The sequence below is a fragment of the Hippichthys cyanospilos genome, chromosome 1 (genome assembly GCF_059441005.1).
Source record: "Hippichthys cyanospilos isolate Australia breed blue-spotted pipefish chromosome 1, RoL_Hcya_1.0, whole genome shotgun sequence".
Classification (NCBI taxonomy): Eukaryota; Metazoa; Chordata; class Actinopteri; order Syngnathiformes; family Syngnathidae; genus Hippichthys; species Hippichthys cyanospilos.
In genome coordinates, this window is record NC_142369.1 from 9,459,952 (window position 1) to 9,480,096 (window position 20,145).

General features: G+C 41.6%; 1 protein-coding gene across 2 annotated transcripts; it reads right to left on the reverse strand.

The window, feature by feature from the left end:
- Positions 1 to 6: 6 nt before the first annotated feature.
- Positions 7 to 20,083, reverse strand: LOC148429011 (disabled homolog 2-interacting protein-like). 2 transcript variants are annotated; one of them, XM_088427748.1, is made up of 23 exons: positions 20,053 to 20,083; positions 19,883 to 19,955; positions 18,768 to 18,886; positions 16,910 to 17,012; positions 16,007 to 16,083; positions 15,820 to 15,914; positions 12,546 to 12,690; positions 12,288 to 12,460; positions 10,116 to 10,387; positions 8,897 to 9,105; positions 8,696 to 8,840; positions 8,475 to 8,619; positions 6,746 to 6,982; positions 6,488 to 6,680; positions 4,747 to 4,970; positions 4,520 to 4,611; positions 3,988 to 4,434; positions 3,574 to 3,827; positions 3,383 to 3,496; positions 3,174 to 3,296; positions 2,999 to 3,078; positions 2,843 to 2,930; positions 7 to 2,155 (listed from the first exon to the last, which is right to left on the reverse strand). In XM_088427748.1, the coding sequence occupies exons 2-23, from the start codon at positions 19,941 to 19,943 to the stop codon at positions 1,985 to 1,987; spliced, it is 3,567 nt and encodes a 1,188-aa protein (XP_088283874.1). In that variant the 5' UTR covers positions 19,944 to 19,955; positions 20,053 to 20,083; the 3' UTR covers positions 7 to 1,984. The 2 variants fall into 2 exon arrangements, with proteins under 2 accessions (XP_088283874.1, XP_088283866.1); XM_088427740.1 differs by lacking the exons at positions 15,820 to 15,914; positions 16,007 to 16,083; positions 16,910 to 17,012; ... (1 more) ...; positions 19,883 to 19,955; positions 20,053 to 20,083 and adding an exon at positions 14,149 to 14,370.
- Positions 20,084 to 20,145: the final 62 nt, after the last annotated feature.

Consider the following 20,145-nt stretch of genomic DNA (forward strand, 5'->3'; position numbering starts at 1 on the left):
TCCGAGTCATAGATGCTGTCTTACTTTATTCGAGTCTCTGGTGTTTGATGGAGAATTACACAATGGAAAGCTTTTACAAGGACACAAATACAAGTCCGCTAAATTCCGGCATATTTATAAGCTGCTTTCAACGGGGATCGTCTACTATTCCGGTCGCTTTACTTTCAGGCTTGTGATTGGTTGCCAAAGTGGACCGCTAGTGTGTATTGTAGAACTGGTTTCAATAGATTCAAAACTATGTCTTTTCAAAATTAGAGGTTTGGATCATGGAACTGGATGTGATGGGCTCAGAATCTTCCTGCTGCATTACAACACATGTTGAGACACTTCGTCCTTAAAGAATCAGTTGGGCCACCTGGACTGTCGGTTGCTTTTTATGATTGAAGCCAGTGACAAGAAAATTAAGCCTCATGAAACACTTGAATATTTTTGCAACTCTAGATGGCACTCTGTTTAGAATCTGCAATGGAAATGTAATATGTTTATTTGCATTAGCCACAGTATTAAAACTAGCGCACCATCTAGAGGAGAAAAAATATCAAGTGGATTTTCCCTTTGCTAGCTGTAGCCGGAGGGCAGCCATCTTGAGTAGCCTCTGAATGGAGTAATGAGTGTTTTGCAAAGAAATAAATTGTAGAGAATTATTGTTACATGTAAAGCACAAAACCACACAGTGAAATTCTTACTCTATTCACCACGATAGTGTATTCTATCGGTATTGTGTATTAGAGCAGTGGTTCTCAAATTGGGGTACTAGTAAGTTCAGGGGGATACTTGAGATTTTAAATAAAACAAACAATGATTGAATTAATTGTTTCAGGAAAATACAAGTTCATAAAACAAATTTTATGTTCAGTCTGTTATTCAATTTCATCGATGTAAAAACTCGGATTCTCCCCCATACTAAAATGGTTCGACCCAACTCTGTCATGTGCCACCGCTCGTCACCTGTCAATGGTTTATTTTTGTGAACACATCCCCTACTATGATCCCAAAAGAGGACACTTTAGGTTGAATATTTTTCTGTAGATAAATATTTATAATCATTTGTTTTGGAGAACAGGTCTGACACTTTATGATTATTTTGTGTGGACAAATATTTATTAATAAAGTTAATGATTTATTTTTGTGACCATATCTCAACTCTGACCCCAAAATAGGATCCTTTATTTACACTTCATAATGTTGAAAAAAAAGTTTATATTATTTTGCGGAAAAAAATTATTAGTAATGAAGTTTTTTTTTTATAACAGATTTATTCTCTGATCCACACTATAGATTGATCATTTTTTTTGTGGACCAATACAAATGAAGTTTGAAAGGGTCTAAAGTTGAATAAATCAGCCACTGGCGTGTTTCAAGTTTTTTGTTTTGTTTTTTTTTTAACCCCAAAATGATTGGCTCTGGTCAGGGGTACTTTGCTGAAAAGATATTTCACAGGGGGTTCATTACTGAAAAAAGGTTGAGAACCACTGTATTAGAGGTTAGCTTCACATTTTGTAGCTAAATTTGTCTTGATGGGATTTGCTTTCATCGTTGATGCTTCTGACATGACACCAATCTCTGAGTAGCTTTCACATTTAACTTATTATAGAAAAATTATATTATTCCTACTGATGAAAAGTGTAATGAGAGCTTCTCCCACACTGACATGTCACATGGAGTGGCATTTTCACCACAAAGGCAAAAAAGAACGGCAAACCATCACTTCAAATTAGGTGCGCTGAGCGATTGGCAACGCAAGATGGCCGCCAGAGGCTTCACTTCTTGCTACAGCGAGTAAGCGACAATAGCAGTCCTGGTATTACATACGTCTGTGCGTCCGCAATTCGGGGGGCAGGAAGTCAAGCACAGAAAGGGGAAATGTCAAATGCTGAAGTGGAGAGGTTAAAGTTCATCTCGGACAGGGTGTGTGTGTGTGAGTGCGCACTAAATTGCAATGGAACCGCCCACTTCCAGTTGTCAGCGCCGGTGCGCCTGTGGCTCAACAATTACCCGAATTGCGGAACTCGCCGTTTTCTGTGATCTGCAGGGATGACGTGTTGCTAGGCGACAGACCGTTCCTTTGCGATGTCACGCCGTAACGCTCCTTCAGCTGAGCCAGCGCCGCCATTAGGCGACTGTTGGTAGCGTCCAGATTTGCTATCCTCTTCTCCTGATACAGTCAAGCAGGAGAAACATTGTTATAAAACTGTTCAAATAGTTTGTGTAATAATTACATCAGAATTCTAAGTGTTTTTTGTGTAGTTATGGGCGAGTAGTTAACCCTTTCACTGCCAACTAAGTAAAATGGATCTTTGACGTCTTTGATCGTCAATGGCACTGAATGAGGTTTTGGAGTTGTATTAAAAGCATATATTTTGTTTTAAAGGGACAGTGAATAATATATATATATATATATATTTTTTTATTATGATCGTTTTTCATCAGGAGGTGTTTCAGATGTTGCAATTACCATTGTCCATTGCTAAAACTAACATGGACGCCTCCGGAGAATTGTGTTGTGGAATCATAAATTAAATAGTAAAATCCAGCGGCTGCCCTTTTGTGCCTGAAAATGACGTCACAGACACTCAGGATTTAGGTAATGACCAATCTTGGTTCTTTTATGAGCTGAACCGTGATTGGTCGTTGCCTGAGCCCTGAGTAAGTGTGATTTTATTTTCAATCGAAAGGAAGAGACAAAATGGCCACCCAGGATTTTGTTGCTTAGTTCAAAATTGCACATGATTAATCAGAATGCTGTGTTGACATTAGCGAGTCTAAATATAAAACGATTGGACTTCTTTAACTGTCAACGTCAGAAAATCTTGGATTGGCTTCCTTATGTTAACAAACAGACCTGTGCCTCTATGATTTTTTGTTTGGAGTCGACCACAGCCTGCATGTCGGAATGATCTTTCTTTAGCTCCTCTTCAACCGCCATTAACCTGCTCGGGTCAAAGGTTGTTAGTCCTCACACGCCTGCAAACACATACGCACACTCAGTGCAGTGTACCTGCTAATGATGCTGTTCATCTGTAGATCTTTGTCATCCTGCAGCCTCCTTAGTCGACTTTCTGTATCCTCTAATCGAGCCTGACGCACACGAAGAAGATGGAATGATTTAAGGAAGTAAAATTACTTGGGATGGAATGATGTGACGGAACAATAAGTCAATGTGTCGCACGCACCTGATATTCCTGCAGCAAACGCTGGTTCTGCTGATCCTGAACCAGTAGGCGGGCCTCACACTCCTCCTGTCGCAGAGCCGCCACACGAAGTTTCTCCTGTAGCAGTGCGATGTCCTGCTGGTACTGCATGAACAACAACACGCACACACACATCAGTTATGAGTTAGCTGTAAGGGCCGGTGTCAGGTTAAAGCGAGCTTAGCGGTTACCTTGTCGATTAAGGCGTCGTCATGGCGATCGTCCTCCGCCTCGGCGTAGGAAGAGGCCGAGTTCATATTGAGAAGCCAGGCGGCCGTGCGGTCCAGCGCACACGGAGATGGCGCCTGGATACATGCACGCATATGACTGGGTCACCACTTAGCGCACTGCCATGCAGGTTGCCCCGGTAACAGATGAGGACCTTGTTGGCGGGCCGCAGTTTCTCGGGACTGTCCCCTTTGGACGAAGACGAGGCCTGGCGCAGTCGCGAGTGTCCGCTGCTCGGCCAGTCGGGACTTGACGACATCATGCTTCCGGAGGCGGGTCGAGGGGGGAGCATGCTTGGCGGCGTGCGGCCACGCGGCGGGCCCGGAGGGGGCGCTGAAGAGGGCGGAGGCGGTTGGTCGATTCGGCGCTGAGGCCCTGAGCTGTTCTGACGAGGCGGGGCCGTGCCACCTGGGGCGGGAGTTTCAACATCAGTGTCATCATAGACAAAAAAATGGATTGAAAATCACAAAGCGGCAAGTGCTATTATTATGGTATGCACTGTATGTCTATGAGTGATAACATCGGTAACATCTTCACGCAGACGTGACACAGGAAAGAAAAAAGTTACTTGTGATGTTTTCCGAAAGTGAAAGCGCTCTTCTGTTTTGCTCTTCTCCGCTGCTACTGCTCGACATGGCTGAAAGCCGTTCCCCTCGCTCGCCCCCCGCCGCCACGCCCACTTGCATCTGGGTGAGGAAGGCGGGTTTGGGCGCAGCGGCCGAGGCGCGCTCATCTCCTCCCTGCGACGTCGCCGATCCGTCAGAGGGCGTGGCCTCAGCCCGGTTTGGTTGCCGCGACGACATGTGGTAAACGGGGTTCTGGAAAGATAGAGGCAGCAACCCCGCCCTGCGCTGCCACTGGCTGTCGTCGAGGGCGTCGCCGGGGGAGGAGTCCTGCAGGTCCACCAGAGACAGGCTCCGCCCCTCCGCGCTCATTTCCTGACCCACCCTTCCGAAGGCCGCGTCGTCGTTGGGCTCCGAGTAGGAGGAGCTCGGGGCCGGAGAGCCACGCGGACCTTCGGGAAGCCACACGGAAGTTCAGAGGTCACAAGCTTCAGCAGTGGACAATGGGTGAAAAAAAAAAAAAAGTTGAAAGGTTACCTGATGCCGGCTGAAGGCTGGCACCTTTTGTGACAAAGAACAAATCTTTGTTTTCCGGGGTTGGTGATGGAAGCCTTGTGAAGTCAACCAGCCTGCAACAAATCCGAAACCCCGAGTGTTGGATTTTATTGAATAAAAAATATATATTTCTAATTAGCTTGCTTGAAGTACTCAAGTAGATCTTCGAGTGAGATGTTTGTGCGGATGACACGGGTGTTGGGACTAACCCTCCATCCAGTCCAACGCCGCACTGCTGGCCAAGTGAAGGATTGCAGGCTGCCAGCGGAGGCGAAAGGGGTGGCGACAGGGGTGGCGGAGACACCAAATGCTGCTGGAGCTCAGGCGAGGAGGCCGTCGCTTTACCAGGGTAAGCCCCGCCTCCAGGGTTGGCCAAAGCCGCTGACACGTCTCTTAAGATCCGAGGAAGTGGACTGAGCTTGCACAGACACGACTGAGGACACGTTGAAAGACAAGACGTGCCGTACTTAGTCACCTTTTGTACCACCTGACTGAACGATTCTAATCTGTCAAGAAGGTCGCGAATGTCACCTGACTGAATGTTTAGCCTGCGTCAAGTGTTTCACCTGTACCATGTAGCACCTTTGTCATGTCACGTGTGTCAAACACTTCACCTGATTGAATTTGTGGACTTGACCGAGTGTTTGCCCCACATTGAGCGTGTCACTTTTTAACCCTTGTGCGGTAGTTTGTCCAATCCTTTGATCTTTACATCAACGGCACATCACATTAAAGGGAGATCTTTGAAAGAGGACACTAGGGCAGGGGTGTCAAACTCATTTTTATCGTGGGCCACATTGAAGTAAAACTTTCTGTCAGAGGGCCGCAATGACCGTGAAGTCAAATACATTTTAAGTGTGTTCCTCACACAGTTACTTTTTTGAATTTTGGGATCAGAGGCAGGTAAATATTGTTCAAAAGTGAAATTTTTAAAAGTTTGGAAGGAACGAAGGAAGGTAGGAAGGAAGGATTGATGTATGTATGAAAGGAAGGAAGGAAGCAGTGAATGGAGAGAAAAAATAAGAAACTGTTCAAAAGACAAACTTTTAAACGTTTGGAAGGAAGGAAGGAAGGATGGAAGGAAGGAAAGAAGGAAGGAAGGAAGGAAGGAAGGAAGGAAGGAAGGAAGGAAGGAAGAATGCAGAGAAAACAAGAAAAAAGGAAGGAAGGAATGTGAAGGAAGGATAGAGAGAAAAGGAAGGAAGGATGGATGAAGGAAGGAAGGGAAAGGGAGAGGAGAGGGAGGAAGGAAGCAAAAAAGAATGAAGGACTGTGAAGGAATGAAGGAGTGGGGATGAAAGAAAGGTGAAAGAAGAGAAGGGAGGAAAGGGAGAACAAATGAAGGAGAGGGAGTAAAGGAGGGAAGTAAAGAGGAGAAAAGGAGAGAAAAGGAAGGAAGGAATGTGAAGGAAGGAAGGAGAGAAAGAAGGAACAAAGAAATGTGAAGGAAGGAAGAAATAAAGGAGGAAGGAATGTAAAGAAATGAAGGAAGGGGAAGAAGGGGAAGAATATAGGAAGAAATGAAAGTGATGGAAGAAAGGACAGAAAAGGAGATAACTTTCAATTTTGGTATTTAAGACAGAAATTTAAAGCCAAATCAGTATTTCACGGGCCACATAAAATGAGATGAGAAGCCTTAACTTTGATAGCAGTGCAAAAGGGAGCTGAAATTTCACCAAGGTTGTCCCCATTAAAGTTTAACCTTTTAAAACCACTTAGTTATCACACTAACAGGAGTGTGCCATCCCTTGGCTAAAATACTGCAAGAGTTATATCGGAAAAAAAAGACCCAAAACGGTCAAAATACCCTTGTGCAAAGGTCACATGAATTGAATTAGCGGCCTCTGACTAGCATGTCACCCACATCATGCATGTCACCTGACTCAATGTTTGTGCGTTTAATGGTAGTAAGTGCGCTCCTGAATGTTCGGCGCGCATCAAGGCGCTCACCTGGTCCAGCTCAGCGAGCAAGGTGTGCAGACAGGACAGCTCCCGGCCGAGGTCGACGTATCCATCGAAGCCGGCCCCGGTATGGTTGAGTCCGTCGGGGTTGGAGATCTCCTGCAGGAATCGCTGCATGCTGCTCCACTGGCGCTCCACAAAGTCATTCATGAAGAGCATGTACTCTTCTTTGGTGCCGAACCTCCAAAAAAGCGCACGGGTGTGTTACGGCGATTGGGGCGACGACCGGCGAACTGACGGACTCACTTGCTGAAGTTGGCCAGCGTCTGGATGACTTTAGCGATGAGCGTCAGCGTGCGAGCCGTACGCTCGTCCGGGTATCCTTGCGTCAGGTCGAAGAGCGACGGCGACATCACGGCCGGACACAGGAAGCGTAGGAAGAGAGATGCGCTGATCAGGCGCTCGCTGATGTCTGGTCTGCCGCGATTGGTGCATTCCTGACGCCACGATGCAAAAACCTCCTTCAGCTCCCGAGGGAACACCCTGTAGGGGGGCCACGCCACTGTCAAACCCGACACTTTCTTCTGTTTGGATCTGTGTTTTTATGTATGCGAGCCATGTTCCGTGTGAATGTGAGTTTCTATATGTGACCATGATTGGCTGTTACCTGAGTCCTGAACATGAACTGTCATTTGAAGAAAAAAAATATTAACTATTTACTGCTGAAAATGGCTAAATAAGTTTAGTATATTAGGATATTTGACGTCTATAGCCGTTAATGGCAGTGAATGAGTTCACAGATCCACTAGAAGCCCTGCGAAATGGATCTTTGACGTCAATTAGTTCATTCATATAATAAAAGTCTAGTTAATTGATGTTGTGAACAAGCAGCAGAATTACAAGTGCAATTCAAATGAAAGGAAGTCGAACTGAAATTCCAACAAATTCATAACACAAAATTAAAATGAGGCTTTATTGTATATATGCCTATTTACATGAATTTCATACTATTGTCAGGACGTTTTTGGACACAAGACTTAACAGTCAGTGATAAAGTATATGAATTACTTTTTTCAATTACTGATGAATAAAATTGTGACATGTTTTAACTTCAATGGTAGAACAGCACTTAATTTCCCAGAATACATTGCTTTGTCTGTGTCTTTAAAGGGATAGAACATTTTTTAGCCATTTTCACCAGTATAAAGTTCATATTTTATCTATCATAAATTTGATAACCAAATTATTTATCATGTAAAATCATCACCTTGATTTTTTTTCCACTTGCTGTTAACTGAAAATGACACGACATGTGCTCGGGGCTCAGGCAACGACCTAATATAAATCACCTGTTGACATTCACGGGCTGAACTGTGATTGGTCATTACTTGAGTCTTAAGCACATTATATCATTTTCAGTTGACAGCAAATAGAAAAATATGTTTTTAAAAGCATTAATGGTACATGAAGAGTAACTTGGTCATGAAATTAAATATAGATACAATTACATGTTACTGTACCAGCGATGGTAAAATGAAGCCCCGTGAACCATTTGTGATCATTGGTTTGAAGATGCAGTGGAAATTTAATACATTTCAAGTGCACCATCCAGAGGAGAAAAATATTCCAAGTGGTTCTTGAGGTTTCATTCATCTTGGTTAAAAGATAGACACGAATGCAATGGAAATGCATTAAATTTACATGAGCGCTATATAGAGGAGAAAATAATATCAAGTGTTTCATGAGGCTTTATTCTCCCATCACTAGAAGAACGTTATCATTTTTATAATTAATTTGTTGACCAAGTTGTTTTTCATGTACGTTATTTTGTTTTAGTTTTTTTTGGCTCATGAACCACGTTTGCTATTTTACGCTCCTCTAGATGGCACTCTTGGCTTAAAAACGCAATGGAAACGTAATCCATTGCCATTGCATTAGCCTTCATCTTTAAACCAAGAGCACAATCCAGAGAGAAAAAAAATGATCACGTGGTTCATGAGACTCCATTTTCCCATCACTTGCGTGAGTGCGAGACCTGTAGGAGTCGAGTATCTTGCAAAATGCCAGTTCACAGCACATCCTGAGGTTGGCCTGATGCTCTGCCAGGTCAGAGCTGGAACAGCGAGATGCGTCCACCTCGCAGTTCTCATCGGACTCACACAGCGCTTTGATGAACTCGCCTGAACACACACACACATGCAATGTCCGGTTTTGTGTAGCACAGCGTGTTGCGCTGTGTCGAAATGTGCGGCGTACCCAGCGCGTCTTGCAGGTACTTCTGTCCAATCAGCTTTAAGTATTCCTCAATGCTTTTTGTGGCCAGGGTGTTCTCTCGGAAGATGAGCTGGTCGTTGTCACGGTAACGGTCCACCTCCGACATCATCAAGTCGGTCAGGAAGTCCTGTAGACAAGGAAGAGTCAATCCCAGCGTGATGTCATTGGAGGCGGGGCTCGTACCTTGGCCTTGCCGGTGCTGTGAAGGATGTGAACCAGCGCCGCCGCCACTTCCTCTTTGGCTCGCAGGCCGATGGAAGCTTCCAGCGTGTTGCACAGCAGCAGATAGTTGGCGCTGATGAACTCGGCAAACTCTTTGTACTGCTCCATGGGAAGGATCACAACGCTCTGGTAGCGCGCCTTCACCCGCACCGTCGGCACGCTCGACTTGCCTGTTGGCCCCGGTGCAGAAATGCTTCAAAAACTCTGTTTTATGTGAGATTTTAAAAACATTTTGTCAGATGCCTGCGCCACAGTCCGGGAAAGCGGCTTTGGCTTTGCGCTATCTTGTGTAATTGCACATCAACCGGATGGTGCTGTGGCACATTGGTTGTCAAGTCTGTGCAGGGGGAAAAACTTTAAAAAAAAAATCTCTAAATCACATTAATGATCAGCACAACGTTTTATAACTTTTTCATTGGGTTAAAATATTCAAGACAATGGTGTCAATTTTCCAGATCTATTTATATTTATTTATTTTTTAATATTGTCCAAAATAGTACAAGGTCAATATCACTTTTAATCATAAAACATTAACATTACTATTAATCATAAAACATTTCTTGTTTTTCATTGACTGAAAAAAAATGTGCTCCTTTTTAATCTTTACATTAAAAAATCATCTCGTGGGACAGATTAAAACCATTCGCGGGTCAGAACCAAGCCGTGGGCTGTATGTTTCACACCCCTGGTTTAATTGGTCATAAACATTCCTAGTTTGAATAAAGATTAACATTTTTTTTTTCCCTGGCACTTTGATGCATTCTAGGCTATTTTTTTTTTTTTCAGATTCAGAATAAGATGTAACCTGTAATCATAGTAAGGATTTGCTGAACGTTGATTTAAATGGATATTTCCTTTTGGTAATGTTAAAGTATACAATTTTGGGTATACCTACACAATTTTAATGGATTTTGTTTATCAATCAATCAATCAATCAAATTTTATTTGTATAGCCATAAATCACCAAAGTCCCAAAGGGCTTCACAGATAAAAAGAGGTCATGTCGACCAGGTCATGTCTTATACAGCGACAAAGGTGTTGGTTGTTTAGAGTCACCACAGCGAGTGGAGGGGCGAAATATTTTCTATTTCCTTGGGGGGGGGTTTGCAAAAATAATTGAGAAGCATTGCTTAACAATCATCTTTGCCTGCTATTATTGGCAGGGAGACCTGGAACTCACCTCTGATGGTGCTGGGCATGCTCACAGTGTACCACTTCTCCACCAGCTGTCTGCCCGTTACCGTGACAACGGGAATGTTGACCAGCCCCACGTAGCTGCTCTTGTCCTTCTTGCGTTTCCTGTCCGTGTCTTTGTAGATGTGCAGCGTCATGGCACTGATGCACGGCAGACTGCTGAAATCGAAGCGTTCGCCCCAAAATATGTTGTCTGTCTTCATCTTGCAGGACGTGCGTGCGTACAGACTGTCGTCCAGACAAAGTTCACAGAAGTACCTGCACGGAGGCCAGTGGACATCGACACAGACGAGAATTAATAAAAGGAATTTTCGAACTTTGAGCACATAGCAAGTAACGAGGATAAAAAATTGTGATGTTCGATACCACTTTTTTTTCCAGATACCAGTACATAACAGATAATTTCAAAGAAAGACCTATGTATTCCAATATAACATTTTTCCCTAGAATTTCATGACAATAACTGACAATAACTGCAATTTTCTATTATATTTGTTACTTCTAATTTGCTATCATAAAATTGCTCCAAGAGAGCAACCAAAAATGGCAGCCAATAATTGGTACTTTGAAATTAGGTAATCAGTCCGATATTTGAATGTAGAAATGCAGGGCACACAGGGGCAAAAAAAAAAAAAACATTCACACACCAAATCACACCTAGGGAGAACTTAGTATTTTGTGTACAGTATATACTTATTGAAGGCATTATCCTGTGGGTCTTGAAAATGGCAAAATATTACAAGATTACTTGGATTGTCAACATAACGGATTGTTATCAATTAATTACAGATTTAAAGAGTTATTTTCTTCTAATCACAGTAATGTCGTTTTTAAATCTTTTTATGTTTTCTGTGTACTGATTAAAGCTGTTCTTATGCATCTGGCTTTTTGTGATTGAGGTGTTGGTGGGAAAACAAAGGTCAATCACACCCTGAAGTGGACACTGATTGGTTGCCATTGTGTTTGACATAACCTGATGTGGGTCCGAGGCCAGAAAAAGAATTGAAAGGAGCATGTGAGAGCTGTTGATCCGAAAAATGGTAAAGTAAAAAAAAAAAAATGTCCAGAGAACACCTTGAATAAAGGCAGTGTTAGAAGGAGTTTACTTACCCAGAAGCTGCTTAATTTTAGCCTACCACATAAATGCAAAGCAACCAGCTGCAACTGCAGTTACAGCTAATGTTAGCAACAAAGACGCTGATGTAGCAAGCCATAGCATCTGCTAAGCTAAACTTAAAAAACACCCTTTGTGACAAGGTTATATTAACTCTTTCAGTGCCAAGCATTAATGTGCGTTCAAGTGTGGAAACACTGCCATCCAATGGTCACGGTAATTACTACAGTGCTCAATTGGCTTATATTAGGGAAGTATTAGACAAGGGTGACAGCTAATCTCCATAAAAAAAACGTATTTGACTAGAATTTTATTATTTATTATTTTTATTACAATTTTAATTGACAAGAATTCTCATCCATGGAACTGAATGAGTTAAATGTTAATACTTTCTTATTATTTGGCAATTGACAAAAGAAAACAGCATCATTCCACATGATTCTCAAAATTAAAGTGTGCATTCAGCACCTGGGATGGAGGTAAATGGTTAAAACTGCATCTGTTTGTCTCTTCAAGAAAATAAATGATTGAAGTCAATGATTTTGTCGCACAATCTTTTGATCTGACACAATAACACCCTATCTATTAATTACAGAGCTTTACAAACACTTGTGCGGGATATTAAGTATTTTTGGGTACTTTTCTTCCACATCATTTTCACAGTATTTTAGCCAATGGATGATGACACACTACTGGTAGTGCAACTTTGATATGTTGTCACCATCTGAGTGAAATTTCAGCTCCCTAGTGCCTTCTTTCAATGTTTTCCCTTAGATATAAAATGCCTTTGGTGTAAAGATGAGAGGTTTGGAAAAAATACTACACAAGGGTTAAGTAAATTCTAATGTTTTAAATCTCTTGAAAACACAAAAAAGCATGTCTGGCAGCAAACAAAAGTTAAAGGCAAGTGAAGTCTTTCATGAGTTTCAGGCCTCAAATTGGCAGTTTAAGTGTGAGCGGAGCCAAGTGGAGCGAGACTAGGCGCCCAGTGGCGCTGGATCAATGACACACGCAAGCGATCAATGGAGGCAAAAGAGACGTCACCTCTTCTTGGCAGGCAGGTCTTTGGCTTCAATGACCCACAGCGTCAGAAGGTTCTCCACACGCCGGCTGTTGTCTTTGTTGGGCTGCACAGCTCGCCGCAAGTTTTCCATCCATTTGTCCCGCTCGGCCGCCGAGCGGCACGAGAAGCACTTGGTCCCCGTGGAGGTGGTCACCTGCCGAACAGTCATCACGCCGCACGGTGAGAATCAGGACTAGAATCAACAGGACAGATCCAGGGTCCACGGATGTATGTCTGACCTCAAAGCAGTAGTCCTGGCCCAGAAGCGACGAGTGAACGGGTTTGATGATCACGGATTGGTCCATTTTCAGCTCCAGAGAAGCCACGCCCCCGCCGCTTAGCACTGACTCTTGGCTAGCGCAGCGCAGCCGTCGCATCACACGCCTGGACGCGACACACAAATCGTTTCGTTATCGTTTAGCATCAGGGGTGGAAATGTTTGACTTTCACGTGTCGAAAGGATTCTGATTTTTGAGTCTACAATGCGATTCGGAATCGATTTTTGATTCAAAATGATTTTTGATACAAAATGGTTTGACATTGATTTATGCTTCATTATTGAGATGTGCAAAGAATCGGCATGAGCTAATCCTTTTGCAAGTTGTAATGACAAATGGAGACTAATAAAAAGTGTCATTTTTTTAGCTATATTAAGTTTGAATTGAAAGAAAAGTAACTCTATGAAGGTTAAATTTACGTTAAAACTGACTTAAACTCAGTATATATGATTGTTATGTTAATATTTTCAACAAGATTTATTAATAAATCAAACCTTTAAACTTTTTTTTCTTGGGTTTATTACTTCAAGTAAAATTGATAAAAATCTAATTTTTCCAGATTGATTGGTGAAATTCAACATTTTGGGGGAAGGACATATTGCCCTTTTTTTTTTTTTTAACTAGTTGTTCGCGACACACAAGCTCAGAATCATTGCTTTGGACAAATTGGCAAAAAAAAGCGTTCCACATTTTATGCCCAGACAAAAATAAATAAAAAAAAAACCCTCAATATCTCCTGAGGCGAACATCCGACCTCCAAAATTCTTGCTGGAAGTGCCTAACCACACAGTATTTTGACAAACTGTCATTGAGGGCAAATCTTGTCAGTTACGTTAGCTGAATGGCGAAAAAGTGCTAACTTTAAAAATTGTTAAATGCTCATCAAGCTTCAGAGTAATCCCTTTCTATCAACAAGTCAACAAGCTCGTGCAGAGTGAATACGCAGGAAGTTGACTTGACTCAATCGTTATTTTTTAATCTCCTTTTTAGGCCAATACTGACAAGTGTCACATTAGCATAAATGCACCTGTACAGGTCTTACTTAGGTCAGGATTTACTTAAATGAGCATGAAATCTGATGTAAATAAGCAACATTACAGGTAAACTGACATATATTAGGACATCAGAATGCTTCTTTGAAGGTGCGTAAACATTACAAGTGAGGTAAAGATGCAAGGCCTTAAGTTTTATGAGAGTACTTTGGCACCATGGATTGGATGTAATATTAACATTTCAGCGTGTCAGAAAATGAATTGACCCTCTTAATTTCCCAGAAACAGAAATCTGAGTTGAATGGTTGCATTTCTAAAGGTCGTATTTATGAGGAAAGGAGGCAGGGGTAGTATTTCTTATATGCTATCACGCGCACACGCGCGTGCGCACACACGCACAACCATGGCCGTTTCCAGGCATGCTGAGCATCCGCGCACAGGTTGATTTTCGCCTTTGTGTTGCTGAAAAGAGAAGCTAGCCTAGCCGCATGCTAACGTAGCAGCGCAGCTAGATGCACGCGCACGCACTGCAGATGGTGTGTCGAATAAGAGGACAAAAGAGAAGTACTCACAAAGCATCCTGCGGGGGTGAAGAGGAGGAGGAGCAGGAAGCGGAGGGGGGCTATACATCCATGCTTTTCCCAAGCACACAGGACCCGAAGAAAGACAAACCTGCCGATCCTGCCTGTCTGTCTGTCTGTCTGTCTGTCTGACAGTCGGTCTGTCTGTCTGTCTGTGTAAGCGCGCGCGCGAGTTTCCTAGCTACTGATGCTGGAGGCTCCAGCAGCGGCCCCTCCCATCAGTGATGCTGCCCTACTTCCTCTCCTCCATCTTTGAAAGACTGCAGCTGCTGCGCAAGGACACACAGTGACGACATCTTCTGCACATCTCTGATGTGCACATAGCAGATCGCTTTGCCACTAATAGAAAATATTTAGAACTTATCTGGACTTTATAAATGACATGCAATTTCATCTTTACGCCAATGTAAACCTCGCATATGCATTTATAGCAGATTTTGTGTCTATGTGCAGGTACCTCAACATTCCTCTGATGGCCACCCACCACATTATGATGCTTTTGAATTCCCGGTTGACTCTTCTTAGCTTTATGGAGAACCTATGAGTCGCTATATGCCGAAAAACTATTCGCTGTTTCTGTGCTCAGGGCAGAGTGGAAAAAAAAAAAAGATAATTTGGCAACAAAGAATGGTGTTCAAGTGAATTGAGGAGCTTCACTGAGACAAAAGGAGTGTGTTGTTGTCAAAGAACTATGTTGGAGTGAGTTAAGGAGTTTCAAATGTTTGCCACCATTTTGTGACATCCATAGGTAATTACAGTAAAATAGTAGTAGTGGTGAAACTGCTTTTTTTGAGCCTTCATATACTTTAGTATACAAGGTAATAGGAAACTAGCTTCGCTCATTTATTCGTTGGAATATTACAAATTATGAATAAATTATTCTATTTTAAAAGTTACTTTTCAATAACCCGGTACAAGTGCAAGACCAATGGATAACACAAAATTAGTGTAAAAACACTGTACTGGTCTTCAACAACTTTATTTTAGAAACAAATAAATTACTGTTATGCAATTTAAATCGAAATTGCGCCCAAAGATGAACATTATGAAATTAATTAAAGCTGTTGCTTTCTGTAGACCAGAGGCTTCAGACTCTAGTCCTCTAGGGTTGCTATCCAGTATGTTTTCCAGTATTTTTTCTTCAACACACCATATTAGCAAGCTCTGCAGAAGCTTAAAAATTATCCTAATCATTTGAATCAGGATTTCACAAACTAAATCATGAGCTGCCATTTAGTGGTTGGGTTAGGCAAAGTAAACCAGTGGCACAGCACAAAAATGTAAATGTAAAAAAAAAAAAAAGTTAAAAAAGCGAACTAACAGGAACGTAAACCCAGAATCTGCAGCACTCCACTGTAATACTGCACCTTTAATACCGTAGGATGTTTCATGTTCCAAAAAATTAGCTCTTAATTTGAAAAGAAAGTGTTCCTGTTTTGACATTAAAAGAGCATCAAATTAGATATGTTGATACCTGCAAAAACCCTATTCAAATCTCACATACCCTCTGAAGTGCCTTCACGTACACCAGGGGGTACTCAAATCCCCATTTGGGAATTGCTGCGCTTATATACTTAAAATATCTGTAATGTTTGACACTAAGACTATATAATGTAGATCCTGCACCATGCAGGTAAAATCCACCCACATATTTGCTGTTACCTGCTGTCATACGTATTGACGCTGCTCTGGCGAAAGATTTTGGGATAGGAGCCACTTCTGCGAAGGGACCGCTTCAACCTCGTGGACAGGAAAGCCTAAGCGGGATAGAAAAAGAACGATCATGTTGATGATGGGGATCAGATTGAGAGCGAAATTTCAACTCCAACAACGACAACGAGTGTCTTACCGTCACTTTGGCAGTGGGCGTGTCCAAGGTGGTGCTACTGAGCACGCTCGTGGGACGTGCTCTTCTCTCAGGATGCTCTGGAATGCCAAGCAGCCATGTTGACTCAATAATTGACTATTCAGTTAGCATCAAAGGCAAATGAGCATTTTGGATTTTTTTTTTTAACTCATTCAATCCCATCGACGTATTATTACGTTTTTTAAGAGTCCATACATATTGGGCTAAAGGAAGGTCTAAAATGGCTGGTCCTAAATGAAATAAGACTAAAGTAATTACTGGCTTCAGGTACAAAAGAAATGGATTACTTTAATATAGGCCTAAGGTCATCTGTTATGGTAATCTATTACTTTGGTTAAAAAAGGACTAAAGTAAATGATTACTTACGGTACTGAAGCAAATGATTTATTTAGATAATAAAGTACTAAAGTCATTGATTACTTAAAAATATTAGTCATTGGTTACTTTGCATATATATATATATATATATATATATATATATATATATATATATATGTATTAGTAGTACCTGGGATTGAATGTTTTTCCTTAAAAAAAGTCTTTGGGTTTGAATGCGTTAAATGTCGAATGTGTCGACACTTCTATTTCGTTATTTTCATTTAAAATCTCAAAACCCAAACCAAAATGATACGAATATTTTTATCCCTACTTTCTTTGCTCATCTGCCTCATCCTTGTGAGCGCAGATTATGACATGAATTTATGAGATTAGGAATGTAATCTTTCCAAAACAAGGGCTAAACTCCTCGTCCCCCCAAATGCAGACAAATTCAACAAATATTGTAAGAACACCAAACAATCAAAGTATTTCTTACCAATCGCATCTTCAAAGTGCTCATCCATTGTATTGGTGCGCAAGTTTGTGTGTGTGTGAAGGGTTCTTCACCTTTGTGGGTGGAGTGAGAAGGTGATGAGGTCACATTGAGGCGGTATCTTAGCAGCCACACAGTACAAGACTCCGCCCTTTCTGAGATCAGCAAAGGATGAACCTGAAAAACAAAACGGCAAGCAAACGGACAAATTCATTGACTGACAGTATGGCTACAAGAAGAGCCAGGAGTAAATCGCAAGTTTTTCTGTGTGCATGTGTAATGTAGGGACAAATTTGGTGATGAATTGAAGTCACATTGTACAATCACGCCTGTCACACTTTCAGTTTGATTTAGATTTTTTTTAATCAATAAATGCATTGCTATACATGAACGGGAACTGGAACCCTCCGCAAAAATTGAAAGACCGATAAGCAGTCCCCCCCCATTGGAATTTTCATACATGTGGGTACCTGAATTTTTTTGAAATGTAAAAAGTATTTATACTTTACATATTTAAGACAAATATTACTGCAGTACACATATTTACTTACATTTTAAATGACTAACCCTTATACAGCAACTGTACTGTTGTCCCTTCCCATTCCCATCCCTTTAGCTTTTGTACCACAGAGCCGCGGTTATATTCATGGCCCTGAAGTCTATTTAAATTGCAGCTTGTAGCTGACCAAACATGATAACAATCAGACTTTACACTTGAAATTCCAATTTATTACAAAAGAAATCTAGGTAAGTGATTTACAACTCTCCGGTGCAGCACTGGTCTTTCCTGCTCTTCCTTCACATCTACCTAACAGAGTGTGTCAGTTGCATGAGGGAGACGGGCACTCCTAAGAGAGACATAATTGTCTCCCGGCGCGACCATCGACCAATGAGGGCAGGAGTAGATACATCTTCTGAGAGGGAGTCACTTACAACTAAAATGCTATTTGCTAAAAACATAACATTTGCCATGAGTTATTGAGTTATGCATGCCCATAGACGTTGGCATTATGGGAACAAATACAGAATGAAAATCATGCACTGCAGACAATGTTACAACAATAAAATACACTTTTTCAAATGTATTGGTAAGTTACAGTAAATTCTAGAAGGGGACGCTTTCTTGCCTATTTTTTCCTATTACATGCACAAGTAAATACTCAGTGGCATCATTGGGAAAACAATCTGGTTTTATCTATGTATGGTTCAGCATTTAACCTACGTTTTGTCAATTTGAACGTATTTTGCAAAGTTGTTTGAATGTAGATAACTGTTAAATGTGTTTGCAAATGTACTCAAATGAGTTTGCAAACTACATCCAAACAAAGTATTTACAAGCACTTTCAAATTAGTTTTCAAAGTATGTTAGAATATATTGATAAAATGTAAGCTAAATGGTAAAAACAGCAATTTTTTTTCCCTTAAAGGGACAGTATGTAAGATTTAGACCGTTTTTCATTAAAAAGGAATGATGGAAAATGTCAACAACTTGCAAATGAATGTGTTCTTAATGACCAACAGCATGTTTTAAATATAATCATAGGTCTATTTATCATTAAATTATATTACATGGGTGGCACTTCTCCAGAACCGGCCATGTTTTTTATACTTCAGACAATGGTAAATGCGTTTGCCAGTCGAAATACCACACTGACAGTTTCACTAACTTATAGAAAAGAGAGGAAAGAATAGCATAAAAAAATAAAAATACATAAAAAAAGAACCAGAGGACACACTGTGACCTTTAAAGGGAAAATATTCTGGTTTAGTAAAGTATTTATAAACTAACGATCATAATAATTACGTCTAATAAAGTAACTAATTGTAAAAAATATTGAGCGATAGATTTCCAGTTCACATTCAAAGGCATCCACTTGACTGTAGGCTTTGCGTTTATCGTTCAAAGGTCAGCAGGAAGTGACACGACCTAACCTCCAAGTCGTCCAGCAGCAGAAGTTGAGCGTCAGTCAGGATGCACAACATCCTGCTCCAAGTGTCTAGCTCCGCCCTCTGACCGCACGAGAGCCAATGGATGGAGGCGCTCTTCAGCTCTGCAACGTTAACAAAATGTTATCAGGAAAGGACGTCAAATTGGTAACACAACGAAGACAGTTTGGCTGATCAATCGGCAGGATTTCCATCTGTCTGTTTGGACAGCCGCACTATCGGACTATTTACACCATTGGACTTCTGTGATGCTGATGGCATGAGGGGCTGTCGTTAATGGAACAAATGGTGCGTCCATTTCGGTCCTGGCGAGCTGGTACCATGCAAGTTCTGCGTGCGGGACGGGGAATTCATCTTCGCTGTCCTCATCACCAAATGGGAAAAACTCATGTGCAAAACATGTCGCAGCTGCAAGCGTAAACATCAACATTCCCAGCATGCAAAACTCCGGAACGACACGCAGTTTGGACCCATTTAGGTTCTGAACACTTCCTTTGGTTCTCAACCTTTCGCAACCACCTGTAAATAAAAGTCTTGTACAGCTTACAATTAAAATGCCACTTTTGCCTATAGAGCTTTAAATGACCTGGTCTGAAAGTATTGTGAGTTTTCACACAAAACCTTGGCCACCTGGAGGCAGTGTAACAGGCATATACTGTATATGGATATAAATATATATATAAATATAAACAAATGTGGATAATATTAATAAATTACTGTATATCAGCGTATCAAGGGCTCTCTGGTTGGTCCAATCTTGCAACTCAATCGAGCGCTCTGGCAGAAAACCAGGAGTTTCCTCAGTGCTCTGGATGGGCCACTCCAAGCCTGGCTTGTACGCACGCTGGTGCTTGCAACTCAAAGCAGAGCATCAGTTGACTTGTATCTCAAGGACCCTCTGAAATGTATTGGATGATGGCGTGTAAACAGGAAAAAGATTTTGCCTTTTCACATGCTTTTTGTATGTGTGAATGTGAACGCCAGTTAAGAATGTGAAATTATCAACTAAAACATTGATGTAAACCCTGGAAGAGACTATTTCTCATGGCGCAAAAAGCATAAGATCCCAATGTCAACAAACCAGCTGTCAATCAACTCACCAATCACATTCATCCAGCCAAGATGTTGACATCGAGAGAGACGTTTGACCAGTTTCTCCATGGCAACGGGAGCCTGGCAACGGACACAATCCAAAAAAACAGATAAACCTATGATGACATGCGCACACATACACATGTAGACATACACGCAACAGGCACAAATGACACACCTGTCAGTCAGTCATCAAGTCGGAGACGAAAAAGCACGTCAACAGTCGCGCTGACTTGACTCTGACTCTTCTAAACACCTTAAGAGCTTTAGC

Bases quoted from the DNA above. Each gene is read 5' to 3' on its own strand.
- LOC148429011 (XM_088427748.1), bottom strand. From the start codon at position 19,943: ATGGAGAAACTGGTCAAACGTCTCTCTCGATGTCAACATCTTGGCTGG. The intron at 12,461-12,545 runs GTCAGACATACA...ACTGTTCGGCAG, and splicing joins GCCAGGACTACTGCTTTGAG to GTGACCACCTCCACGGGGAC. The intron at 3,079-3,173 runs GTGCGTGCGACA...CGTGTGCGTCAG, and splicing joins GTTTGCTGCAGGAATATCAG to GCTCGATTAGAGGATACAGA.